The following is a 25,317-nucleotide window of genomic DNA, read 5'->3' as shown; positions in this document are numbered from 1 at the left end:
CAGTGGTAAAGTGATAGCAGAATACATCTTACAGTTCTAAAAATGGCTTGGCAAGGTCGTGGGGTTTTAATCCGTGTCCCTTCCTCTCTTATTTCCTATTGGAAAACGCCGTCTTCTGGCCACACTCAAGGCTGCAAAGGGAAGACATAAAATTACACCAAGTGAGCTGAAATTTAAGCCTTGCTGTTACAGCAGTGCCATTCGCCAGGTGATGCACACAGCAGCTGTGGGGTTTCGTTACTGTCACTTACAAAAGCCTTTGGCTCCTATTGGTGTGCCCCGACTGAGCCACAGCTTGCGGGCCCCGGGGCACCACTTTGTCATTCGGAGCTCTTTAGCGCAGTTTGGCATCCGATGGACTTCAGCAGGATATAGTGTTGCCGTGATACTGAGGTATGATTTAATATCCTCGATTGTTCTGGAAATACGAGCTGCATGATTCACGAGACGTGCATGAGTACGGTTCCTCCAACGCTTAATGGGATTTATGCACTTGAGTGTGGTGGATGCTGCAATCACAGTGCTGATGTTGATTTGGTATGGGAGGGGCTGAAACCAAGTCAGCGGGCATTTTGCTGTTGACTGCATGGGAGGAAGCTTTTGCACAGGGAGCTTGAAACAAGAACTCTTTAAAAGCCAAAACGAGGGTGGATAAAAGAAAAGGGGAAAAAAGAAAACCAAACTTGTTTGTTCTCAACTTGCTCTGTTTCACCCATCCTGCTGCCCTCAGCCTTGGGGCCGGGGGCAGCAGGACCCCTCCTGGATCCCTGGGGATTTCCCTGCAGGGCCCATTTCTCGAGCGTGCCGGGGAGCTCTCCGGACAATGTGCCAACCCTGCGCCTGCCGGGAACGGAAAGGGCCATGACAATACCGATGACGGAGCGCTTGCAGCCGCTGCCAGCTCGCACGCCTCCCCGCCGCTGCATGCACGGCGCTGGGGCCGGCCCCGCAGCTGCCACTCACCGCTCCGCACCGCCCATGCCGCCGAGCGGTCGGGGGCCGGGCTCGAACCCGCGGCCGCCGCGCAGGGCGGGCTCCGAGCCGCGCCCCGGCTGTGGCGGGCGGTCCCGCTGCGCCCGCGGGCAGAGCCCGGGGAGGGCTCCGAGCCGGTAAGCGCCGGGGGGTTGAGGGGGAGGATACGGGGCGGGTTTCCTCCTGGAGATGGGGATTAGGGCTGTCCGTCCTCCGTCGGCCAGCTGTGTCTGGGGCCTCCCCAGATGCTGAGCAGGAAGAGGATGGATTGCAGTGGGGAAGAGCTGAGATTGGGCATCTGGGGCGCGTCCTGCGAATGGGAGCAGCGGAGAGCAGCAGGCAACCCTTAGCCTGGGCGGGTGCTGGCAAAAGTGATGGGGAAAGATCTGGGGCAGTGCCTGTGTCTTGAGTGGGGCAGGCAAGGGTGAGTGAAAGTTATAGCAAGGACTGAGATGTAAGCACAGGAAAAGGGGGACTGGTAATGATTTGGGATGCTTATATTTTCTTAGAGGATGCTGTGGATCAGGGCAGGTTGTCTGTAGGTAGGCGAGTCACATAGTGCATCCATGTATGTCAAAAAAAAAAAAGAAAAGATGCAAGAGGGAACAAAAGTGTTCAGGCTGGACAGAAGATAGAAGAATTAACCTGATGGGGCAAGGAGAAATGGTTTCAAACTGGAAGAAGAGAGATTCAGATTAGATAGAAAGTTTTTTACAATAAGGCAGTGAGGCACTGGCACAGGCTGCCCAGAGAGGTGGTGGATGTCTTGTCCCTGCCGGCACCCAAGGTCAGGCTGGACGGGCTCTGAGCACCTGATGGAGCTGTAGGTGTCCCTGTGCATTGTAGAGGGGTTAGACCAGATGGCCTTTATGGGTCCCTTCCAACTCAAACAATTCCATGGTTCTAACATATTATTGAGAAGTGCTTGGCAGCTATCTCTATTACACTGGATGTGGATTGTGCCCTTTTCTGTACTGTAGGATGACCTGGATGTGATCCACTCCCGGATCATGGCCACCAGTCTGATGCTAAAAAGAGTTGGGTTCTGTTGGGCCCCTTGGTCATCATGACCCCCAGCAGGAGAACTGGTGGGCCCACAGAATACAGGGTGCTTGCAGCACCCTTCACAGCTTTCCAGGTGTTCCCAGTATGGGAGACAGGATGTCCAATGAGCACCCTGGTGTGAACACAGGCCTAGGGAAAGAGTTGTGATTATGGAAGGGGAGATTGGAGAAGAATGAAACAGTAACAAGACAAGGGGAAATGGGTTTAGGTTAGATGTTAGGGGGACGTTTATCGCTCAGAGGATGGTGAAGCACTGGAAAATGTTGCCCAGAGAAGCTGCAGATGCCTCATTCCTGGAGGTGTTCAAGGCCAGGCTGGATGGGGCCCTGGGCAGCCTGATCTCATAGGTGGCAAGCAGCCCATGGTAGGAGGTTGGAATGAGATAGTCTTTGAGGTGTCTTCCAACCCAAGCTATGCCAGGACTGGCTTGAAGGTAAAGTAAGTGCCAGCATCTGGGTCAGTAGAGCAGCTAGGGTATTGGGAGTAGGTGGTGATTTGCCTTGAGGCTAGTGGACTGGACAAACTACCAAGGGGCTTCTACTGCCTGACTCATCCTGTTTCTTCATTTATCATCTCATGGGTTCTGATATTGTTTTTCAGAAAAATTCCTTGATTCAAGAAAGCCACCATGAAAGGTGAGGAAGCTCGGCAGAGGAAAAAAGAGGGCAGAACCAGGAATGGAGAGCGATCCAGGCACAAAGCAAAGGGCAAGGGTAAACACAGAGAGAGCCGACTTGGCAGTCAGGAGGCAGAGGATGTTTCTCTGCCTGCCCAGCAGAAGCTGTTGGCTGAGGAGAAAGCGTCCATGGCAAAATCACGGGAAGAGTCAGCCGGTGCGATCTGCCTGCAGGTGCTGCTGCCCTACCTCCTGGCTGGGCTTGGCATGGTCCTGGCAGGCATGGTGTTGGATTATGTGCAGGTAAGGGATAGGAGCTGATCTGATGCACCTAGTGTGGGGTAGGTAGGAAACTTCTGTTCAGAGGTAGGGGACTTGCTCTGGGGATGACAAGTGAAGATTGTGTGATGGCTGGGAGCAGACCTTGCCTCCTGTGGCAACGCAGTGCAGAGCTTTACAGCAGCAACGAACACTTGATTATAGATAATTTACAACTGCAGTTAATATCCAGATTATAAGTTGCCCTTGTGCCGTAGGTGACTCTCAGTGCCGTGTGTGTTTTGCTAACTCGTGTTATCTAACCAGTGAGCTGCTGGGTCAGGCTGCCCTGAGCTATCAAATGCAGTGATACTGAAACTACTGTGCTTGTTCCAACAACTTTCACAAATCTGGAGCTGTGTTCTTTTACTGTTAGCCCAGGGCTGATCTCCCTAAGCAAGAAGAGCTGTAGAGGCTTAAGGGTGGTGACACAGTGCCCTCAACTGACCTTAACATGTGCTCATACCCAGCAGAATTCTACTCCAGGGATCACTAGGGCAAGTCCAGAACTGAGTAGCAGACTTCTGGTCTCCTTAAACAAAGTGGGCACAGTGGTGATGGGTTGATGGTTGGACTAGATGACTTTAGCTTTTTCCAACCTTAATGATCCTATGATTATGATTCTATGACTGTTCTGAGAGTCTTGAGCCTTGAGCAGCTGTGTGACTTGCACAGGTCTGTGACTTTCATTTTTACTTTACAGAGCAGTTGGACTTGCTCATTCCTATGGATCTCTGACATTAAATGCATGTTACCTCATTGTGAGATATTGCAGTGAGAAACTGCAGATGGATTTATGATGTTGGAAGAGTTTTCTTCCTTTAGAGTGTTTTTGTTGTTTTTTTCTTAGAAAGGGCTGCACCAGTAATTTAAACAGAATGTGAAACAAACCTGTTATTCCTCTGAAACCGCAAAAATCTGGTTTCTGTTTTATGCAAACAAAGGGCTCACAAGGAAGCTTCATGTTAGTGCTTAGAGCCTGGGCAATCAAACTGTGCAACATCACACTGGAAGAACAGGCCTCTGGCAGTTAGCACTGTGACTTTCCGTGGATAAGTATGGACCACTTGGATGCATCTCATCAGGGCCTTTTCTGTGCCTTTTTTTGCACTGCAGCAGCACATGGAGACATGTGGGACAGGATGAGGTCCCCACCAATGAGGCTGTTTCTGCTTTGGCTGCTCTGAAGCAATGCTACCTGTTGCCTGGTTCCTAAGGGTAGGGTCAGCGGTGTATTTGTGTGCAGAAGAGGATAGCAGAGCACCTCCCCAGGTTGTGCTGTGGATTGTGGTATAGCCACGAGGAGCACTTTTTCCCTAACTGGTTGTAATCTGTTTCTGGCTGCTTTGCAACGCACTTTTCAGGCACCGTCCGTCTCTTTGCCAGGAAAATGTGATAGACCTCCTTCCTGGCAAGAATGGCGTGGGACTTTAGCAGAGATTCCTTAAACGCATAATGAAATGACCCAGCATCCAGGAACAGGTCACCTGAACCAGTTACCTTTCTGTACGCTGATTCATCAGTTGAAGGCTTTTTATGGCGCTTGCTTAGAAACAGGGAGCCGAAGCGTGATAAACTCATAAACCATGCCAGATTGAAGCTCTGGAACAGGCTGTGGTTTTTAATGTCGTTTGAGTCATTCGGGCTCATTGATATTTCCTTTACATTAACGTTTCTGCCTGTCAGCAATCCAGTTGGCAGATATGGTGACATAAGTTATGTGTGTTATCAGACCTTTGGAAACCCATGGCTGCTGTCCAGAGCTTGTTCTTTATTCTTCATTTCCTTGAAGTCTCTGAGTTTCTAACCAGAACTGAGCCTTCATGCCTTTGCTTCCGAGTTCCTGGCTGGCATAAAGGGATCAGTTAATGTGTGGTTGTTACGAGATTTTTATTAACCTCTCTCTTCCAACTGTTGTGGACTCTTTTTCAGTTAGATTAGTTGAAATATACTCGTGTGTTAGCTTTCAGCTCACCAGATTATTGTTAGGTAGAACAGGTGCATGCACACACCAAGTTAGCAGGGCGTGGGGAAGGCTTCTGGGGCTGTCCCAAAATGATACCTGCAAAGGACAGAGTTTCTATTTGTGGCTTCTGTCTCCCGCTCTGCTGTGCTTGCAGAGATGTGCTGTGCCATCCCAGCCCACTAGGCTTGGTGCTTTGGTTTGTCATATCAGACCAAAAGAAACATGCCATCCCAGTGGCTGAGGATATCCTTAGTTCCCTGTTTATCTACAAGGCAGAAGTATGCTTTGCTCTGTCCTGCCCTGCTAATGCACTTAGCTCTGGAGACCCAGGCATGGGGCAGAGTCCACAAGTCATTGATCTTTTACATCTCTTTGCAGGACATCAGGGAAGGGGATGATTAGCACAAAACGTGTCAGTAAGGCAGTGCAGTTTAAACGCTGAATTTGAACTGGGCTGAGAAACTTGATCATGATCATATGCTTTCACTTGTTTGCTTTCAGTAGGGCATAGCTGGGTTTGAACCTACAGTTGAATAGTGAAAAAGCTCAGCTGCCGTTCTACTAAACCAGTCTGTACTCTTTCATTCTAAATTGTCCTTTTTGACCCTGTGAGCCAATTAGCTTGCCTAAATTCCTTGCTAGAAAGGAGTGCCAACAGCACACCCTGACTTCCTTCCCCTCATGCTTGACTTTTTGAGTTGCAGCCTTCACTTCAGTTGTCACTGAGCAGGATACAAATTCCTTGGCCATATATGTGGCTGTGGTGCAGCTCTGGTGTTTGGGCTTGTGTCAGCTGTACGACCACGGAGACTCCAGGGCGAGACCCCCCCCCGATGACGGTATCTTCCTGGGAGCACGTAGAAGAAGAGTGTTCTGCTGTAGGATGGAAGGGAGACCTGCTCACGGCATGCCCCGGAAGCACGCGCCCTTTCTCTGCCTTGCCTGTGGAGCAGTGAGACTACAGAGCTACCTTAAATAAGCTCTAGCTATGACTCTTATCTTGGCCTTTGCAAACTAGCAGAAAGTTGAAGTGATGACAGCAGATAAGGGTGTTCGCTTTTGAAGCTTATTGGCTGGTTCTCTGGATTTTTTTTTCTCCCCTGAAAGCCAGTCATTCAGAGGTACAGCTGGCACAGCACGATCGTTCCATCCTGCTGAGACGCGGGGTGGACGAATGGGGGACGGGGTCTGGAAGGGCAGATCCCCTCTCCAACCTGCTCAGCTCAGCCACTCACCTGCGGATGGGACCTGTGTGATGTTGTCAGCCGGGAGAAACGTGGACTCGTGTTTTCCTTGACCTTCCTTCACCTTGGAGGAGAGCAGAACGGATCTGGTTGTTAACTCCCCACCTCTTCGGCACTGGGGCAGCGAGAAAAGTTCAACGTTGCTTGTGGTGGGAGTGAGGGAAGCGAGGACGGTTTGCAGTGGGTTTATATATTAAACTGTCGTATCAAAGGCGAGCCGCAGGCTGACAAGACATGTAACCCGAGGAGAAAGGACACTGGTACGCTTAAGCACGCTGAAGGATTCTTGCATGACCTGTCACTCTTTCAGTGCTGTAGCCTGAGCAGGTCTTACTGGTTTTTACCGAGGTGGTGGGAGCTGAATGGGGTGTGGGCTTGTTTCTATTCGTCCACAGACATCTCTACAATCGTCTTTTATCTTTTATAATTCCCCCCTGGATATAAATCGGAGAAATAGTGGCCATCAAGTTTGCTGCAACCTGGGCTCAACACAACTGAACCAATTTTGGAGGATACCTTTGCTGCAACCTTCAGGACGTGCTCCTAGGAGGAGGAGAAGATAAAACAGTTCGGCATCATTGTTGGAGCTTGAGGAAAAACATTGCTTTTGACTCCAGAGCAAGTGACCTGGAAGATCCATGTGATGTCCTGATCTCCTCCATTTGCCCTGCTGAGCATGGGGTAGCAGAGGCTGACCATGGTGGTCACCCAGTTAGAACTGGAGCTGTGCTTTCATGGCCAGAAGCTGAGAGGTTTCACCTGCAAGCTAACCAGGTCAGCCAGTGGATTTCTCCCAGAGACGTCGTTCTCCATTGCCTCTCAGATTTTCGTGCCCTTCCTTCTGGCTGGCTTGGGTATGGTAGCTGCTGGCCTCTTGATGGATGTTGTCCAAGTAGGTACATGTGGCTAGGCAGCTTCAATAGAGAGGGGTGGGCTGCTTCACTGACCTTGAGTATTTGTGCTGGTTTGTTTTTAACGTCTGTGGTCCTGGCAGCCAGTCAGCGCAGTGGCTGTGGGCTTGTCCTGTGCTAGAGGGATGCTCTCTGTCTCTTCTAGGTCAGTCCATGGGCAACTTGGGAAGTGGGACAGTAGCATTCAGCTGGTCTGCCTCTAGGCTGGGTGCTCACTGGCTATGCTCACTTAAACCCTTCCATGACAACTGATCAGCCTGCAGCCAGTGCCCCTGTTGGGTGTTATTAGTTCTTCCTTTCAAAAACGGCTGATAGGGAGATCTAGGTCAGGGTTGTTATTAACATCCTGTCTCACTTACGGGCAAGTTTATGCTTTCAGTTTTTTGCTAACAACCTAATGTAATCTTTGGTCTAGGAGGTATTTAGATACTGGGATGAGAGGCATGCCGGCACAAAGAGATAAGTATTGCCTGCAAACCAAGTGCTTCTTGGCCACATTCTGAGCTGGGTGTAAATTTGGGGCAACTTGCATTGACTTCCAAGGAGTTGTGCTGAATTTACATCGCTGTGCCCACAACCAGAATCTTCTCTTTGTACCAGTGGCACAAATAGAAATGCAAAATCTGATCTACTTTGGGCATCTAATGCCAGTGGATTTGCAAATCAAACGACTGGCAGAGCTTCCCAAGGATATATCCTGCAGTCCGAGTTCACTGGAGTACATTGGATTCTCTGGCATTAGTACCACAGCAAGGAGCTAAATATGGACACGGGGGTGTTTGGAAAGACAATACCTTGCTGTTTTTTTCTTGTACTGGAAGAAATGAAGAAGCTGAATAAAGGGGAATACGAGGAATATCAAAGAAGGGTTAACTGGAGTGGCACAGCTGTTGCTATGCCGTGTTTGTCGTCTCCACCTTGTTGTGCAGTGCTTAGGCACAGACCTGTCTTGCAGCATTACAGAAGTTCTCCAACTTCCCAAGATGTTAACTGTTAGCAGTTATCTTTGGCCAGGTATCTCAGGGAAGGATAAAGATGTAGTATGTACCTGCTCCATACCCTTGGCAGGTGAATAGGTCTTTGTTAAAAGAAATCCAATGCACTTGCTGAGAAGTGTGCTCTGTTAAAAATATGACTGTATCCGAACTGATGGAAAATGTAAGCCTTGTTACTTGTGTTCTTTAAAATACCAGAGAACAATCTGCTTTGTGTATTTGCTCAGTAGACTCTTAGAAATGGGATCATGCATGAGGCACGGTAATACGAAGTGTATTTTTTGGTGAAGATGTTTCCAATTATGATGAAATAGAAGCCATCAGTCGCCGGGTTCAGTTCCCAGAGGAGGGAGCTGGTGCTCCAAGAGTCACAGCAGCACCTGGCAGATGGCCGAGCCGTTTTTCAGGGGATGATCTGATGGAGGAACACTTTGCACTACATGCAGCCACTGCAAAATATTCTTAGAAAACACCGTGTCTATAGGGAGGTCTGTGGGCAAGCTCAAAGATGGTATCTCAGGCATACGTGTGAGTTTGGTGCTGCTCTTGTTTCCTTACTCAGAAATACAGTGTATCTGTGCCGGGAGTCTAGCTCCATCATTTGCAGGCTGATGTTATAAGCAGTAGAGCCAAGTGGAATGTGCTCATCTGTTCCCATCAAACGTTACAGAAATTAAACAGTTTCTGATCCCTCAAATCAAGAGGGATCTGTCTGGCCTGGCTGACACCAAAGCTTAGACGTGGGTCTCCACACTGTAACAAGGATGCCCACAGCAACAGCCATTTGCTGTTTTCTCCTCTTAGGTGAAGAGACAGGTTGAAGATGGACAACCAGATTTCAAACCAGATAATTCAGGAGGAAGTTTCCCTTTCATTCTCCCCTTCCACTGCCGTGGGACACAGTCCAAATTGAAGTCACAGACATAAGACACCCCTATTCTTTGTTGATAAAAGCCTTTGCTTGGATTTTACAATCCAGGACCTTTTGCTCTTTCTGTTGGCTTGTTCAGGGCAAAGCAAACCTATGAGCTTTCATTGCTGCTGCTGTGGGAAGGTAGGTGCCCCAGGAGAGGTAACAGAGCATAGCTGGGACTGAGGGCAGCACAGGGACAGACAGTAGGGTTAGACTGTGCCTCGTCACCCACTGTCAGCCCTGCATAGCGATGGCATGGGGACCTGCTGCTCATCCTGCATTTCTGCAGCCTCTAACACAATGCAGTCCTGGCTACTGTGGTATAAATCATTATGAATCTGTCCTCAGGCTCTTAGTGAGTCACTAACGAGACTAAAATGGGAACAATTAAACCAGCTTTTTTAAATTAGTACAGTTATGATTTTTTTCTTAGTTGTTCAAGGCCTTACAGTGTAATTATATGTAAGGCAGCATCCCAAAAAATCATACCTCAGATGCTAAGCCTGCTGTTGTGATGACTTGAGACCAGGAAAATTCATCATTAACACAAGGATTGGAGCTTACATTAATACAGTGAAGTCATATTGCCCAAAAGTGACCTGCACATAAAATACAAGGAGTTGTTTGTGTTTTTCTTACTTAGATATCTTTTTATGTACAAAATATACATACAGATGTCTGCATGTTTGTGTATTTTAAATGATTGGGCTTTTTTGCAGTGTGGCTGTGAGCTGTTTGCTCTCCTTTCTTTCAAGAGTATCAAAGATGTGTTTAGATCTTTATTCCTAATTAAAGAGATAGGAGAGAGGGAGTTTTGAGTCTAAGAGATGTCCACCCCATTTCTCAGGTATTTAAGTACCATGTTAATGAATTCAGACCCAATGGTAGAGTGTCAAGTAAGCTGTCTCTTCTCGTGTTGTCTATTATTTACTTCTAACATTTTGAAATGCCAGTTTCCAGGTCACCACTGCCAGGAAACGTGTTTCAATAACAGTGTTTGGCCTCTTATCTGCACTACTGAGGAGTATCTTGCACCATAGGTCTGGGACTAGCTCAGCCCCTCTTTCATTTGTATTGACTTGAAGGAAACTGTTAAGTGTTCCCAGCAGACGGCCACACCATTGCTTCCCACAGCTTCCCCTGGCACAGCCTGAGCAAAACATTGCAAGCCCTTACACCCTGTGTTGGGAAATGTACAGCCTGATAGGGAATGTGTTGATATCTATTGGGTCTGTCCAACCTCCAGGGGTGGGGAGGGATGTGGAAAAGGTGAGCTGAGGTCTGTTATTGGTGTTGTTTGTCCTCTGGCATCAGAATTCAGTATCACTGTATGACACCAGCCGGTGACAAATCCAGAATGGATGAAAGGATGTGATCTCTCCCATGATGTGTAGCTAAGCTACAGGATGACATAGGGGCTGGGGGGGGGGTTAGACGAGTGCCTGAAAGAGAACATAGAATCATTGAGGTTGGAAAGACCAAGATCACCTAGTGCAACCATCAACCCATCACCACCATAGTGCTCAACCATGTCACTGGATGCAGCAATCCTTCTAATGCTGCTTAAGGGCACAGAATGCCCTCCCCACCCAGCTCAGCACCCTGCAGAAGAGTCAGATGTTTTATATATCTGAATTTGACCGCTGTTGGAGATAAGGATAGATCAGATGGGATGTTCAGTCTAAATCTATGCAGCTACTCTTTCTCTTGTACATCTCTCTCAGATGTTGGGCTAGTTGGTCTTCCTTCACAGTGAGCTACTCTGTTCTGCAGTCCCATCCCAACGTGAGCCTCTCTGGCTGCAGTGTGACTTTGCAACATTCTTGAGTGCACAGGGAGTGAAGGAACTAGATTGGAGGGCACTGCACGGTAGATATGCTAGAGAAGATGTGTGTTGTTCAAAAGAGTTTCTTAAGGTTTCCTATCATCTTCAGTGTTGCAGTTGATTCAGGAGTTTGTATGGTTCATCTTCAGAGGAGCACTGATAATCCAGCGGTTTGGGTTTATGGGATATCTTAATTCAAAATCCTTTTTCCAGCTATGCTGAGAGCACGCATGTAACAGGAAGATTTAGGAACTGCTTGTGGAGAAGAAATGCAAAAAAGACTTTCACTCCCACTAGCAGCCTTAGATGCTTACTTAGAGATTTGGTAAGGAAAGGCAGACACGGCTTCTTGCCATTAGATTATTTCCAGATCTCTGTGTTTGTTCTCATGAATCTGGATAGCAGCAGGCATTACCAGTATATGTCGTGTCAGTACAAAGGATGGAGGGCGTGCTGTATTTCATTTGGCTTGTGAACCTTAATTATTTTTCATGTTGTTCCTGGCTAATGTTATAAAGGCATGCTTTAATTTGTGGCTTTCCAAAATCTGTTGCTTCCCTCAGGAATAAGGTTCCTACCCTGTTCAGAGAGCACTTTCTCATGCATGAGATCAGAAAGAACACTGCAAGCTAAACAGTGCTTCCCTTGCTCCCAAAATGCAACATCTGCCCAGATGTGCACAGCGGAGACCTATAGAGCAGGCAGTGAGATGGAAACCTGCTCCTCTTTGAAACAGCACTGCATAACTGAGGTTGTTTCCATCCTTTTCTCCCTTTCTAGCACTGGGAGGTGTTTCGGACGATTACAGAAGTTTTTATCCTGGTTCCTGCCTTGGTTGGCCTGAAGGGTAATCTTGAGATGACACTGGCATCCAGGCTCTCTACTGCTGTGAGTGCTCACAAGGTGGTGGTGGTGGCTGGGGAGGGAGTTAGAGCAGTCATCAAGAGATGCTGCTTTTATATAACCCACTGTGTACAAGACAAGCCTGTGTTTGCAAAGTAGAAATCAGTGGTGTGTGAATATTAAAATAATGTATTTGCCCTCATTTTGTAAATGGAACATAGAATTTCTGTCTGCTTTGAAGGTGAACTAATCCCTGTGAGGCCAGTTGCTGATATCTGGATCCTTGTGACACAGAAATGGGACAGAGCCAGAGATCCACTGCTATCAGCTTTGGGATTGGGTTGCTTTTCTGCAGCTAGTGTCCCAGACCAGATGAAACTGCCTTCAGCAGTGCACCAGGGACAGGTTTTCAGGGTGTCTCTCTTGACTCCTAGGCTAACACTGGACAGATGGATGATGCTCAGAAGCAGTGGAAAATGGCCACCTGCAATTTAGCCCTTATCCAGGTGAGTCAGTTCAACTGGGAGAGGAAGAAAGCCTTTTTTTATTGTTATGCCATGGTCTGACAACATCTGTTCCCATCAGTTCTGGGTCCAGAGCTGCTGATGTGGGGCAGATATTCTTAACGGAGCCCGGCGAAGCCCAGGACATGGCCTCCAGTTAAGCTCTGTGTATCCCTGGAGCTTGTAGTGCAGAGGCAAAACAGATCCAGACATTCATTGCCTTTGTGGACCTACTGAAATAATGAAAAACCTCCTTTTGCAGCGGGAGCTGCGGCTCAGTCCCTGTTTCATAACAGCCCCTAGATAAAGCCTGTCATTTCCAGGCAGCGTTTGGGAGTCAGCCTTGGGCAGGAGGGGAGAGATGGGAGAAACAAGCTCTTTCTGCTTGTTGCAATCCAGCAACCAGCCCAGAAGGTTGCACGTGGAAGGCCAGAGGGCTTGCAACATGTGTCTGTGTGCTTTCCCTTATCTCCTTCCACAGCTTTCAGCTTGCTCGGAGTGCTGTGTTGATGGGGAGCCCATTTCTGTGTTGACCAGAGCCATTTCTCTGCTGATGGACTCAGTGTCCTTTGCTGAAGCGTTATCTGCCCTTTACAGGCCTCCACAGTTTTTCTCCAAACTTTGTCAGGATTCTTTCTGAACGTAGCCGAGCCTCACAGGGATGCTGCTTAAATACACGAGCAATCAGCATCTCTGCAGGACTTCACTGTGCCCTCCTCACTGTGCAGAAACGCTGCGGTCGCGTGGAGCTGGGCAGCAGATGCGGCTGATTGCTCACCAGCTGTCCTTCGGCCTCCAGGTCCAGGCCACGGTGGTGGGACTCCTGGCCGCTGTTGCTGCTGTCATCCTGGGAGCCATCTCCAAGGGCTCCGTGGAGCTGAGCCAGGCGGCCGTGCTGTGTGCCAGCAGCGTGACCACGGCCTTCATCGCCGCGCTTTCTCTCGGTGAGTCATTTTGGTTCCTCGGATCCAACGTGGTGCAGAAAAACCTGTCCCATCTGCCCCGCAGGCTCGGCTGCAATCTCTTTGGTCTGGCGTGGGGATGAGGGGTGCAGGGAGCGTTAGTCCCATGCTCACTGCTTTCACCTCTTTCCTTGCTGCTCTTCTCCTGGGATCTGTTTGCTGGGCTCTTGGCACCCACGGCAGCAATCAGTGTTACCTGATATGCACAAGAAAACATGCTATGTGTATATAAATATGTTGTGGCAAGGTGGGGGTTGGGCTCTTCTCCTAGTTAACAACAGTAGAAGAAGAGGGAATGGCCTCAAGTTGCACCAGGGGAGGTTCAGGTTGGATATTAAGAAAAATCTCTCCTAAAGTTTGGTGAGATATTGGAACAGACTGCCCGGGGAAGTGGTGGAGTCACTGTCCCTGGAGGACTTCAAGAACCGTGCGGAGGTGGCGCTGAGGGACGTGGTTTACTGGGCAGTGTTGGTGGTAGGTGGATGGTTGGACTGGATGATCTTAGAGGTCTTTTCCAACCTTAATGATTCTGTGGTTCTGTGGATGGGTGAACACACATGTGCACACGCTGTCTCAGTTTGACTTTGGTGACACGTTAGCCATCTGCTGTGTGCCTTTCCTAGGGGGGATGTACTAATGCTGTGCACAAAGCTGAATATTGTGTCATTTTGCTAGCAGACAGCTGCAGACCATGCTTGGGATGGACGGCAGAGGGTTGTGGCTGTCGCTGTGCTCCGAGCCCTGGCTGACCCTGCCTGCAGGGTGGGCTGGATGGGCAGGAGCTGCTCTGATCGTTGAAGATCAGCTCTGATCAGCTGAAGATCATTTTGTGGGTCTGCCATGTGAGGGCAGCATGACACCCTGAATGGAGAGAGCTGGCGGAGTTGGGTACCATGCGTTTTCCAAGGGAAAGGGACAAGTCAGAGCAAGTGCGTGTCCTGGAGAGGGAGTTAAAGGGTGATTGTAGATGCTTTTAACAAGGAACACTGAATGAAGCAGCTGTTTAAAAACCAGCCAGCATTAGTCTCCCCTCTGGACTTGGCAACAGGCGTGTGGGTGTGTGTGATGGCAAGCTGGTGGCTCTGTGGCTGGGGAGGGATGGAAGCGTTCGAGGCCAGGTTACATGGGGCCCTGGGCAGCCTGATCTGGGAGTGCCAGCCAGCCCACACAGGGGGGTTGGAACTAAATGATCTTTAAGGTCCCCTCCAACCTAAGCCATTCTGTGCACCAGAGACTCTGGGCTGTGAGGGCTCGGTCTGATGGCCAGGCTGAAAGGCTGAGTTAGGCTTTTCCTTACCATAGAAAAGATTGCTTCTCTCCTAAATGATGGTCTAATATGGAAGATATCTTTGTGCTGTGGAATTCTGAGCAGGAGATGGCACCAGGAGGCTGCCGCGTGCCTGCTGTGTGCTTATCTATGAATGTGCTTCGTGCCTGGTCCTGCTTCAAGGCAGCAGAGATTAGGCTGCTCAGGAGGGGAGCTGCAGCATTTGGGCTGCCAGCTAGTATCTCCTTTGATCCCTGGTATTTGTCTGTGTGCCTGTGGGCCTTCGGTGAACTTCATAAGGGCAGAGCAATGCCCTTCAAACTGGTGAAAACAAGATGAGTTCCTGGGCACATCCAGGCTTTAGCTGCACGGTACAACTATGGGCAATCTGCTGCTTGCTTTTTCCAGACCCCACGTCCCTCTGGGAACCAGAACAGCAGTTCCAGGGTGAAACACAGCAGGTTGCTCCCTCTGATGCCTGCTCGTTGTCTTCTCTAGGTCTGGTGATGATTGGCGTGATCATTGGAGCCAGGAAAGTTGGGATCAACCCAGACAACATCGCCACACCTATAGCGGCGAGCCTTGGAGACCTGATAACCCTTTCCCTGCTGGCAGGAATCAGCAGTACACTCTTCAAGTACATAGGTACTGAGTCCTTGTTGAATTATTGGGGGGGGAGGGGTACTTACCCATTTCTGGCATGTTTCAGAGTGGAGATTCTCATGCCACAGAGGTGGGAAAATGACCACAAACATTTTTTTCAAGGCACTCTTTCAGTAGCAAACTGGAAGGCAGAGACGAAGGAACACAACTGGGAATTCTCAAAGAAGTGACCAACATGTACTGCATAGCTTAGAGCAGGAGGTTAACATGTGTGACACTGTGACACACTGACTTTTCCTGCATCTGTCACTAGTCTAGCATAACTGCTTTCTGTGCATGGCTCATAGCAAGCCTTTCCTCACACAGCTACTCCAGGGTCTTGGAATTTGTAAGAATATTTTCATCTCATGTGGAGAGTCATGGGTGAATAAGGTAACGATGTCATTTTGGTGTTGGAGAGATTGTATCATGCTCCAGGACTCTGTGTGGGAGTTGTGGCTATGAGGTTGGTCATGCTGGTAGTTGGCAAAGGCTTGGGCACCTGTTGACACTGAAAAGCTCAAAACATGTTGCAGCATGGTGGTATAAGCTTGTGAAGTGCTCAGCTATTTACCATGAGCATAACCTAGAATAGGAACAGGAAAATAGAAAGCTCCTGCAAGCTCGATACCATTTGAAACCTAAACTGTTGCTTCAGACTCTGAGCAGAAGCAGCACAGCAGCTGTTCCCAGTTTGCATAACTCCTTCCATGTGCCAGTGAGTGAGGGAGCACACACTGCAGGGAGAGGCCCATGGATCGCTTCCATCCAGCTCTCCTTGAGCTTCAGAGGTGGTTTTTTTTTTTTTTTTATTAGGGTTTTTCCATGATGCCATCACACCGCCCCTGTGAGGTTAATTTGTCTTTCCGTCGCTGTGCCACTGATAATATCTCCCAGGGAGCACATGGCAGAACAACACGATAACCTCTGTGGTTGTGACCAGAGAAGCATCTGTGATGTTTTCAGATTAGTTTAAACAGTTTCAGCCTCTTGATATGAGTAATACAAAGCACACAGTCACCTGGATATTGAGAGCAGGAAGGGAGGCAGGTAGAAGGAAGGCAGCATCGATGGCACTTGAATAAATCCATTTCCCTCCCCAGTGTGTAGTAATTAACCGCTCCAAACAACAAGAGTAGGGTAGGAGATCTAGCCCAGCAGCTCAATGTCCTGCAACATATCCATCCTAAATGACTCCAGGTAGGTAAACATGCTGACAAGACAGCAGCCAGAAGTAGTTGTATTTCAGCGCTGACTAAAGCCACATTTAAAGAGTGCATCTCTTTGCGTAAGAGCCCTTGATTCGGGGAAGATATCATCAAATCAATGCTACTCAGGTAGCCCGAGGCCCTGGCTCTGTCATTTTGAAAAATGCATGCTTAGAGCCTGCACTCTCCCAGATTACCTGCAAAGTCTGTGTTACAGCCCGCTGGCATTGGCCCCGGCACAGAGACCAGATGGAGAGCTTTGTTGAAGAAGCGTTTTTATATCAAAAGGTTTGGCATCATCCCCATTGCTCGAAGGTGTTTCTCATGGTTCTGAGTCATGTTTATTTTCTTTTAGTGCTGCACACGTATTTAATTTTTAATTCATTTGCTTCTGAAGGTCACTCCAAGGTTATGGCCCTACTGAATGGAAAAAGCTCCTAATGAAAACATATGTAAGCTAGAATGAAATAAACCCTGGATCTTAATTGGCTTATACATTCAAGAGAGCATTTGTCCCCATAAAGCAGGCCAGCTGCTTGCTGAGAGTGCTAGCTTATCACCAAAGGTATCCATTAGTTCTTGTTCTAGGTGAAGGCATGAGCTGTCTGTCTTAAATGTGGTACAGCTTGCACACAGGAGAGATCTCCCCTCGCCCTGCTGTTTGAATTGTACCCTGAAGCCAGAAAGCCTGTAACTTTGTCTTGCTTAGTTGGAGATGAAGTTGGAGACTTGCTCATCTTCAAACGTAACCTGCTTTGAATCCTGCTGGTTTTCAAATAACATCCTCTAGCAGTAGTTTCAGAGGTTAATTATGGATTTCTGTGGTGTAGTGAAGTGGTCATGTGGGGAACATCTTGGTTCATGTGATTTTTCTGTTAATGTTTCTCAGTCTGAGGCAGAGCCCTGCTGCCTTTCTTCCATGCTTTACTCAATATGATTTTGGCAACCTGCGAAGCCAGGGGTGTTTGATTCAAGATTTCTTTTCCGTGCCAGATATGAAATACCTTTCACCTCTGATCTGTGCCGTCTTCATTGTCATGATCCCTCTCTGGGTTGCTATCGCCAAGCAAAGTCCCTCCCTTGCTGAAGTTCTGAAGTCTGGATGGCAGCCGGTCATCGTCGCAATGAGCATCAGCAGGTAAGGCAACGAACTGCTTCCCCAAACCCACACAAGTGGGCATGCTGCAGGGAGATCCCATGCTCCTGTAGAAAGTCATAGAAAGGGAAACTGGAAGGAACAGCAGGTTATTTATCCAGTGCTTCTCAGCCATTGGTGGCCCTCCAGCAGGCTGGTAGAATGGAGGTATGGAGCTCCCAGATGACTGGGAGTCATCACTTTAAATTGCACTCATACATTCACATACCGTGTGGTACACCAGGAAACCTAAAAGGGTGATGATGACCATCACAAACAGTCAGACTTCAGCCTCATTTTTATCCAGCTGTAAATGAAGACTCTGGTTCGTTCCCCCCATGCTACATCATTCAGACCCAGCTGAGATCTGAGAGTTTTAAAAACCTGTTAAGAACAGTATAGAGGCTTGGTAAGGATGATAAAGCTTCCCTGACTAGTGTCAGTTTCGCTCAAGGAGAGGATCCCGATCTCCTTATGCCATGAACAAAAAATGCAAGGCTATCTATTAGAAAAAACAGATGTAAAAGGAGTGAATGTGCTATAGGGAATGTTCCAGTTCTGGTAATGGGGAGGAAGCAGTATCTCATCTCAATAGCGATTGCCCTGGGGAGGAGAGACTGATCCACCTTCTTTGCCTGTCCTTTTTTAACAGCATTGGTGGGCTCATCTTGGACAAAACTGTAACTGACCCAAACTTTGAAGGCATGGCAGTTTTCACACCTGTGATTAATGGTAGGTTGGACATATAATCATAAAACATATGCATGTTTGTATTTATTCCTCCCTCTTCTTCTCAAGGGTTATGCTATCCACTGTTGCCCCTACACAGAGGTCCATGTTCAAGCCCCTCTCCCATCACCAGTGGAAGCAAAGCTACAGGTCCCCATTACCTCCCTACTTATTTGTATTTTGAAGCATCTCTTGTGCAAAATAGCAGGCAGGTCTGAAAAATGATAGAGCTGTTGAAAAGGTTAACAGCATCTGATGGGTATCTGTGATAGCAGTGCTGACACCTTCACTTTCATAATATCATATCTGCTACGGATGTCACAATAAATCCATTTACTGTGTCTCTCTCCACTCAGCAATTTGAGCTGTGCAATCATCGCCTCTACAGATTGTTGATAAAGATTAATATATTAAAATTATAGATGTGTGTATATGTATACAAGATGATATGTATAGATTATATATAAACATCTTTGCTGTGTATATTTATATTTGTATGAAGCCTCACAATTCTCTTTTACACACATGAATGCATTCCTATAAACTGCCGGGGATCCTGCCATCACGGAGGATCCACTGGTTTGTTTTTCTGCTATTACAGTGTTTCTTGTAGACCCATTCCAGGGAAAACCCATGTTCCTAGGGAAGGCTTGGCCTCGTGCCACTGACAGAGCACGGTGTCCTCTTGCAATGTCAAAGGGTGTCACCTTCTGGATCTGCATGAAGACAGACACCTTGCTGACAGTCTCTTTCCAGCATAGTTAGCCAAAGAGCTTGATTAAGAAAGTACGTCAGCAGCAGTTCTGCTGAACAATGGCTGACCCAGACACCAGTCAGTGGGGGTGGGTGGGCTGTTTGGCAGAGCTGCTCTCAGTTACGTCGTGCTCTGTGTCTTTGCGCAGGTAGTTCTGTGCTTTGCACGTGCAGGGGAATCCTGCAGTGTGTGTGTTTCAGAAAGCTCCCATGCTTTACTTTAATTCCACTCAGGTAAAATCTCACATTTAACAATGGAGCATTTCCTTCTGCGAGGCAGGAAGAAGCCTGTAGGATCTGGCTCACTGTTAATTTTCTGTGTTGTTTCTCCCCTTCACACACTCAGGGTGGTGGAGGTTTGCTCCACAGATCATCAGCCCTCTATTTTCTGCTGGAAAATATAGCAGCATTTTCACGTTTGCTGGAATTAATCAATCTGGAAGGAATTAATTGCCTTTTAATTACCTAACATATTTGGGCTCTGATTCATTCTCATATGATTTCTTCTCATTTGACAAGCGTGTCAGATGCCTTTAGACAGACATATAATCATTCTCCATGATGTTTGTTGTCTCTTAAACAATAATGGATCTCTGGCTGAGTAAATCCAAGAGGTGACCGTGAGCAGCAGCTGCCTTGCCTGCACCGCTTTCCCCAGGTGTTGCTCACAGACTGCATCAAACCAGGTGCAATTGCATCATCTTCAGAAGCCACGTTGCATCTGCTGCTGGTGCTGGGAAGCCAGGGAAGATCTTTCCAATGAAACATTCAGAAGGGGATGATCACTGGAGCCTTCTTGATTTTTAAAAGCTGTTCCTGCCAGGTGAATAGCACAGCACCACCATGACAAGTGGGATCAGATTTTTCTCTTTCTCTCACTGCTGTTCCCAGAGAGCTTGTAAGTGAATGCAGATTGACACCTCTTGGGCTAAGTTTGAAGCTGGATTTCCTGCTGCAGTACAGGTGGTTTAGAGGTTTACTCTGTTTTGTCTTCATAGGTGTTGGAGGGAATCTGGTTGCCATCCAGGCCAGCCGTATTTCCACATTCCTACATTTCTGGAGCATGCCTGGAGTTTTGCCATACAAGATGAGGCAGAATTGGCCCAATCCATGCACCACATTCTTCTCATCAGGTAGACCTTGAAACCTAGGTGTCCATGTCTCAAGGCCCGTCATCACAGATAGCTCCTTTATCCAGCCTGGTTGGAGAAGGACTAGGTGGGTTTCAAAGGCAGAACTCCCTTTCTCCCTTGCAGGGAAGATCCTCAGATTGGAGAGCAGCATCTGTGTAGTAGGAGCTTGGGAAAAAAGCTTTTGCGTACTTAAAATCATGGAATCATAGAATCATAGAATTGCTCAGGTTGGAAAAAGACCTTCAAGATCATCAAGTCCAACTGCTGAGCCATCTACCCATACTTGCTCCCTAACATGTAAGAAACTGCTCTTCAGGGAGCACTTGAAGAAAGTAATTGAAAAGGAATCCCAAATGTTATCTGACAGAAGGTTGTTTAAACCACAGCGAGCCTAGAGCCATCACTTGTGGATAGGGGAGTGAATAGAGCATAACTTTGCTGAAAATCAACAATTCCCCCATCTTCACCAACAGATAAACCCAAACATCAGCAAAACTGGATTTCAGTCTGTTGTCCTTTCAGATTTCAGGTTCCCCTTGATTTTCCCTGCTAGGTTGGGAGTGACTGCTGGAGCGGACTAAAAACTGGGAAAGTGGGCTGCAGCAAGGCAGAGCAGAATCAGTGGGAGGCAGAGAGCTGCTGAACAGGAGTGTGTGGAAGATGTAGAGTGAGAGGATCAGCATGGAGCACGTCTTTGGCACAGTTTTCAGTGACAGACAAAGCTGCTGGGTTGATACTGCAGATGCTCCAAATTGCTGCAAAAGCGTTAGCAATGTGTTTGGTGGGAGGGGACAGCCCCAACTCTGCCTACCACCACTAAATTACGCAGCTGTGTTCTGTCCTCTCCCCACCATCTGCAGATGCTGCAATCACTGTTTCTGTCTGTCCTCTGCAGAGGTGAATTCCAAGTCAGCCCGAGTCCTGTTCCTCCTGGTTGTCCCAGGGCACCTCGTGTTCCTCTACACCATCCACCTGCTGCAAGGAGGCCACACATCTCTGTCCTTCACCTTTGTGATATTTTATCTGACTGCTGCTTTGCTACAGGTAAGCCCCAAAGTCTCATCGAAAAAATACCATGAAAACAAAACAGTCTCTCAGCTGGACAGGCTGAGAGACCGGCTCCTAGCAGTGACCCCATTTCCATTCATTTTAGTGTACTTCATACTGAGCATCCTCTATTTTCTGTACATCCAGTAATACTTCACCCAGATTGCCAGAGTCCAGTTTCCCATAGGTGTGCAGCTGCCCTTATGTGAGGGATTAGAGATGAGATGAGGAACAAATTACTGTCATCAGTCGAGCTGCATTAAGCAGGGAGACATAGCGAGCAGGTACCTCTTGCTGTAGGTGGTACCTTTTTCACTCCTTGAGTTTCTAAGCCCCAGTTATTCTTAGGCTGTGACTGGTCCATCCCAGTAAGGAGCAAGTGGGAAGCTATGAGCCCTGGCCAGCAGGTTTCCTCACTCATTTTGCAACTAATTTTACAAATCACGGTAAAGATCTGGGGATCCCTCTGGACAGGGCCAAATGGGCCTATAGTGAAGAGAAAGCCCAGCCCTGGGGAGCTCATCCCTGTAAGTGAGGATTCTGCATCAGCAATGGACAGTTATCCAGTTTGTTCTGCCTGTTCCCTTTCACTGTTTTCACTGCCCTGTAAACTTTGCCGTCTCATTCAGAAATGCATGTGCATGTCACAGAGTCACAGAGGCCCTGGCTTCACTTGCCCTTTTAAATCAGTGATTCATGAGGTTGCAGGGCGAGGTAGCTGGCTTCTCTCTTTGCCTTACAAGCAGCCGTGTGTCCACGGGTAAATTCCTTGCGTGTGTAAACAATCAGTTTATCTTGACCTTTGCACAACCTTAAGCCCAGCACCACAGCTGTAGTTGCAAAGGAAAATATTTATTCTTTTCTTTATGCGTTGAGGTAACTGCTCAACCAAAGCCAAGTGTGGAAATATGCTGAATAAATGACAGAGTAAAGAGCAGAATCCCAGCAACGCCACTGACCCCAGAAGACTCCCAGGGAGCCCAGAATGTGCTCAGCCTGGTTTTTTCTTTCCCTCCATTACAATTGATAAATACAACCAGAAAGAATGAGAGGGGGAAGTTTGGGTCAACTGGAGGAAGCCCAAAGAGAAAGATCAGAAAAAAAAGCCCAGAAGACATGACCTCAGAATTGAATGGAGTGGGGTTAGCTGGTCTAAAGGAGAGAGGCTTGGGAAAAACCTGGTAACGGCCTTTATTTAAATTGCTGAGTTTCTCTAGGAAGGGACAGATTAATGTTTTCTCTGTAGTCACTAGGAACGAAACATGAAATCGTGGGTTTCAAATGGAAGAAGGCAGATTTATGATAGACCTTGGGGAAAAATGGTAACAGCCAAGAAAGAAAAGAATTAAGTCATGAAACAGATTGCTTACAGTGTGGCATCTCCATCTTTGAGGGTTGTTCAGCATACATTGAACCACTGTCAGGACAGATGCGGTCACATTTCATCCTCCATTGAGGCAGAGGGATGGACTATATAAAACCCTTTAGTTCCTGTGATTCTGCTATTGAATTTGCTCCCTCTGTCTCTCCTCCTGCCTCTCCCTGGACCCAGCTTGCTGTTCTCACCCTTAGAACTGCTGCCTCTGTCTTTGGTTCCTGTTGGGTTATGGTCTCCTATGGAGGGTCCACATAAGCGGAGTGCAAACTCTCTCTCCTTTCTTAATTCAATTAACTAGACGGTCTTTAATCTTAAAGTATTTTTTTTTCCTCCATCTGTTTATCAGAATCAGGAGTGAAATAAGAATTAAATCACAACAAAGATTTTGGAATTGTTGAGATGAGAAAAAGAAATGTTTTTCTCTTTTTAATGTGTCAGTGCTGCTTGGGATAACTTTGATGTAAAAACTGCTGCAAACACCAGTTGTCCACTGAGACTTAAGCAAAACAAAGTAGATGAGATTTGAATTTCTAATGGGAAAAAGAAAGAGGAGGAGAAAAAAATCTGGCCACAAACTTATACTTTGAGTTTGTATGTGTATTCATGGCAGTCCTAATCCTGCTGGAGTGAACGGGAGCACTCATTCATGGCATGGGAAGTTGGAACCCTGCATTTGGGAGATGCTTTTGGTGTTCACAGACTCCTGGTTTTGGGTCATGCGATGCTGGTGAGCAGCTGACTTGTGGTCCCCACACCAGGACGCTGCCAGGGGGCTGTGGCACCATGGGCAGTACCGGGCAATGCAATGCCCGAGGGCACGAGCCAGTAGGGTTTGCAGGGCTGCAAAAGCCAACTACACCTGTACCGTGCAACGCCATCCTGCAGAGAAACAGTGACCCTCTGGTGAGGTGGAGACCTCTGAGAGATGTTCATTAGCTCCAGCACATTGGCTGTGGCCACGTCATTTTGGCCACGGCCACAACATTTTGGCTGTGAGCTGAGGGAGGCTGTGTGTTGCCTTCGTGCTGCTCAAAGCAGTGACTGTCTTGCCTCTCCAGGTGGGAATCCTGCTCTACGTGGCTGACCTCATCGTGCGCCTGATGTGGAGGAAGGCGCTGGATCCTGATAATTTCTCCATCCCCTACCTCACTGCCCTGGGGGATCTCCTGGGCACTGGATTCCTCGCCGTCTGTTTCCGTCTGGTTTGGCTCATCCACGGTGCAGACATGAACCTGGGCAACTGAGGGACTGCGTGCTGTTCCATGTCATTGATTCGACACGGCACAATCTTCTGGGACAGAGGAGGCTGGGTTGGATCCCACCACCCTGCCTCTCCTCCCCATCGTGCCTTAAGCTGGGCTCGCCCGTCTGGAGGAGTCAGCACCCCTAGACTTGTGCCACTGCACATGAGCAAGCTGGTTTTAAGCAGCACCCGCTGCTCTCACCTGCACCAGGTCAATGCGACGTTAAGAAGAATTTGGTGCCACAAGGTAATGAGTATTTTGATTGGCTTCAGTCCCCAGCACCAAAACAGCCTACAAGGCCACCCCAAAGCCTGCTGAATTGGCTGTGTCCAATCCTGTGAGTCGGTGTTGCAACATCTCCGTCCAAATCTCGCTTTCCATCCGGGAAAATATTTCATTCACCCCTTTTCTCTCCCTGGAGGAGGAGAGCACCCAGGTCTCTAAACTTCTCCCCTCTCCATTGCTCAGACACATGGGCTCTGAGCCCGGCTGGCTCCTGGCGGGAAGATCCATAGAGACAGCTCCTACCTGCACAGCACCAGTGCTGCTGTCCGATGGGCTGGATTGATTGTGTTTTGGGAACAGGAGCTTTGGGTTTGTTTTTACAGTTTATGAAATGTCCATTAGTTAAAATGTTTATAGAAACACACACACGTAAATAAAGTGGTTAAAAAATGCCATGTAGTGGATTTAGGGCTGGTTTTCTCTTGCTGTGGCTCTACCTCTTTCTAGTTCAGACTTGGCAGGTGGAACTTTAAGTATCTAAAAGGAGGCTATAAGAAAAAAGGGGACAGGCTCTTCAGCAGGGTCTGATAGGACATGGGTGAATGGTTTCAAACTAAACAAGAGGAGATTTAGGTTGGATACAAGAAAAAGTTTTTTGCAGTAAGGGCAGTGAGGCACTGGCATAGTGGTGGACCTCCCATCCCTGGAGACACTTTAAGTCAGGTGGGACAGGCTCTGTAGGTGTCTGTATGTCTGACTGCAGGGATATGACCAGATGGCCTTTAAAGGTCCCTTCCAAATCAAACGATTCTATGAACTTCTTGCTTGCTGCTTTCTTTTCCATTCAGTGTTGGACAACACAATTCTAATAGGACTTCAGCAAAATCAGTGTTTCCTAACCACCAGTGGCCTTTGGCAGCCCATGTTTCAGTTTAGAATTAAAGCCCATTCCCTCTCCACCCTCACCATCCACTCCTTGGTCATTGCTGCACGATGAATCTGGGACCTGTGTGTGTGTATAAGGATGTGAATTTGGCAAAGGACACTCACTGCAAGGTGGCTATTGTGTGTTCCCAGCCCTGTGCTGGGGCGGCCCATGGGCCTGAAGGCTGTGCATGATGCCCAGCAGTCAGGAGTTGACAATGTGGATCAAACTCCACTGGACCTTGCCTATAATAACAGCCTACATTTGTGTGTTTTGGAGCAAGGAAATGGGGAGGTTAAGGCACCTTGCCTTGCTCAAGGCCCTGTCAGCTCTTCAGTGCTTGGGACTGCTGCGTTAGGTGACTGCTGGTTGTGGGTGTTCCTTTGCTCCTGCTGCAGAGCTGGGGTCTTGCACAGGGGTAACCTCAGTGTGGGAAGACTCAGCATGAGAAAAGCACTCTCTGGACAAAAATAAGCTGTTGCCTTCCTTCTTTCCCAG

General features: G+C 48.0%; 1 protein-coding gene across 4 annotated transcripts; it reads left to right on the top strand.

The window, feature by feature from the left end:
• On the top strand, positions 1,026–24,349 carry SLC41A3 (solute carrier family 41 member 3). 4 transcript variants are annotated; one of them, XM_021409824.1, is made up of 11 exons: positions 1,026–1,109; positions 2,638–2,672; positions 11,606–11,713; positions 12,103–12,174; positions 12,971–13,115; positions 14,899–15,045; positions 17,244–17,388; positions 18,038–18,117; positions 19,866–20,000; positions 20,896–21,044; positions 23,484–24,349. In XM_021409824.1, exons 3-11 carry the CDS (start codon positions 11,684–11,686, stop codon positions 23,667–23,669), a joined length of 1,089 nt encoding a protein of 362 aa, XP_021265499.1. In that variant the 5' UTR covers positions 1,026–1,109; positions 2,638–2,672; positions 11,606–11,683; the 3' UTR covers positions 23,670–24,349. The 4 variants fall into 4 exon arrangements, with proteins under 4 accessions (XP_021265499.1, XP_021265495.1, XP_021265497.1 ...); XM_021409820.1 differs by lacking the exon at positions 1,026–1,109 and having other exon boundaries at positions 2,651–2,956; XM_021409822.1 differs by lacking the exons at positions 1,026–1,109; positions 2,638–2,672 and adding an exon at positions 5,897–7,073.

The sequence above is a fragment of the Numida meleagris genome, chromosome 11, assembly GCF_002078875.1.
Source record: "Numida meleagris isolate 19003 breed g44 Domestic line chromosome 11, NumMel1.0, whole genome shotgun sequence".
In the NCBI taxonomy this organism is placed as follows: Eukaryota; Metazoa; Chordata; class Aves; order Galliformes; family Numididae; genus Numida; species Numida meleagris.
Note: the sequence above shows the minus strand (reverse complement) of the source record. Positions and strands in the feature narration are given on the sequence as shown.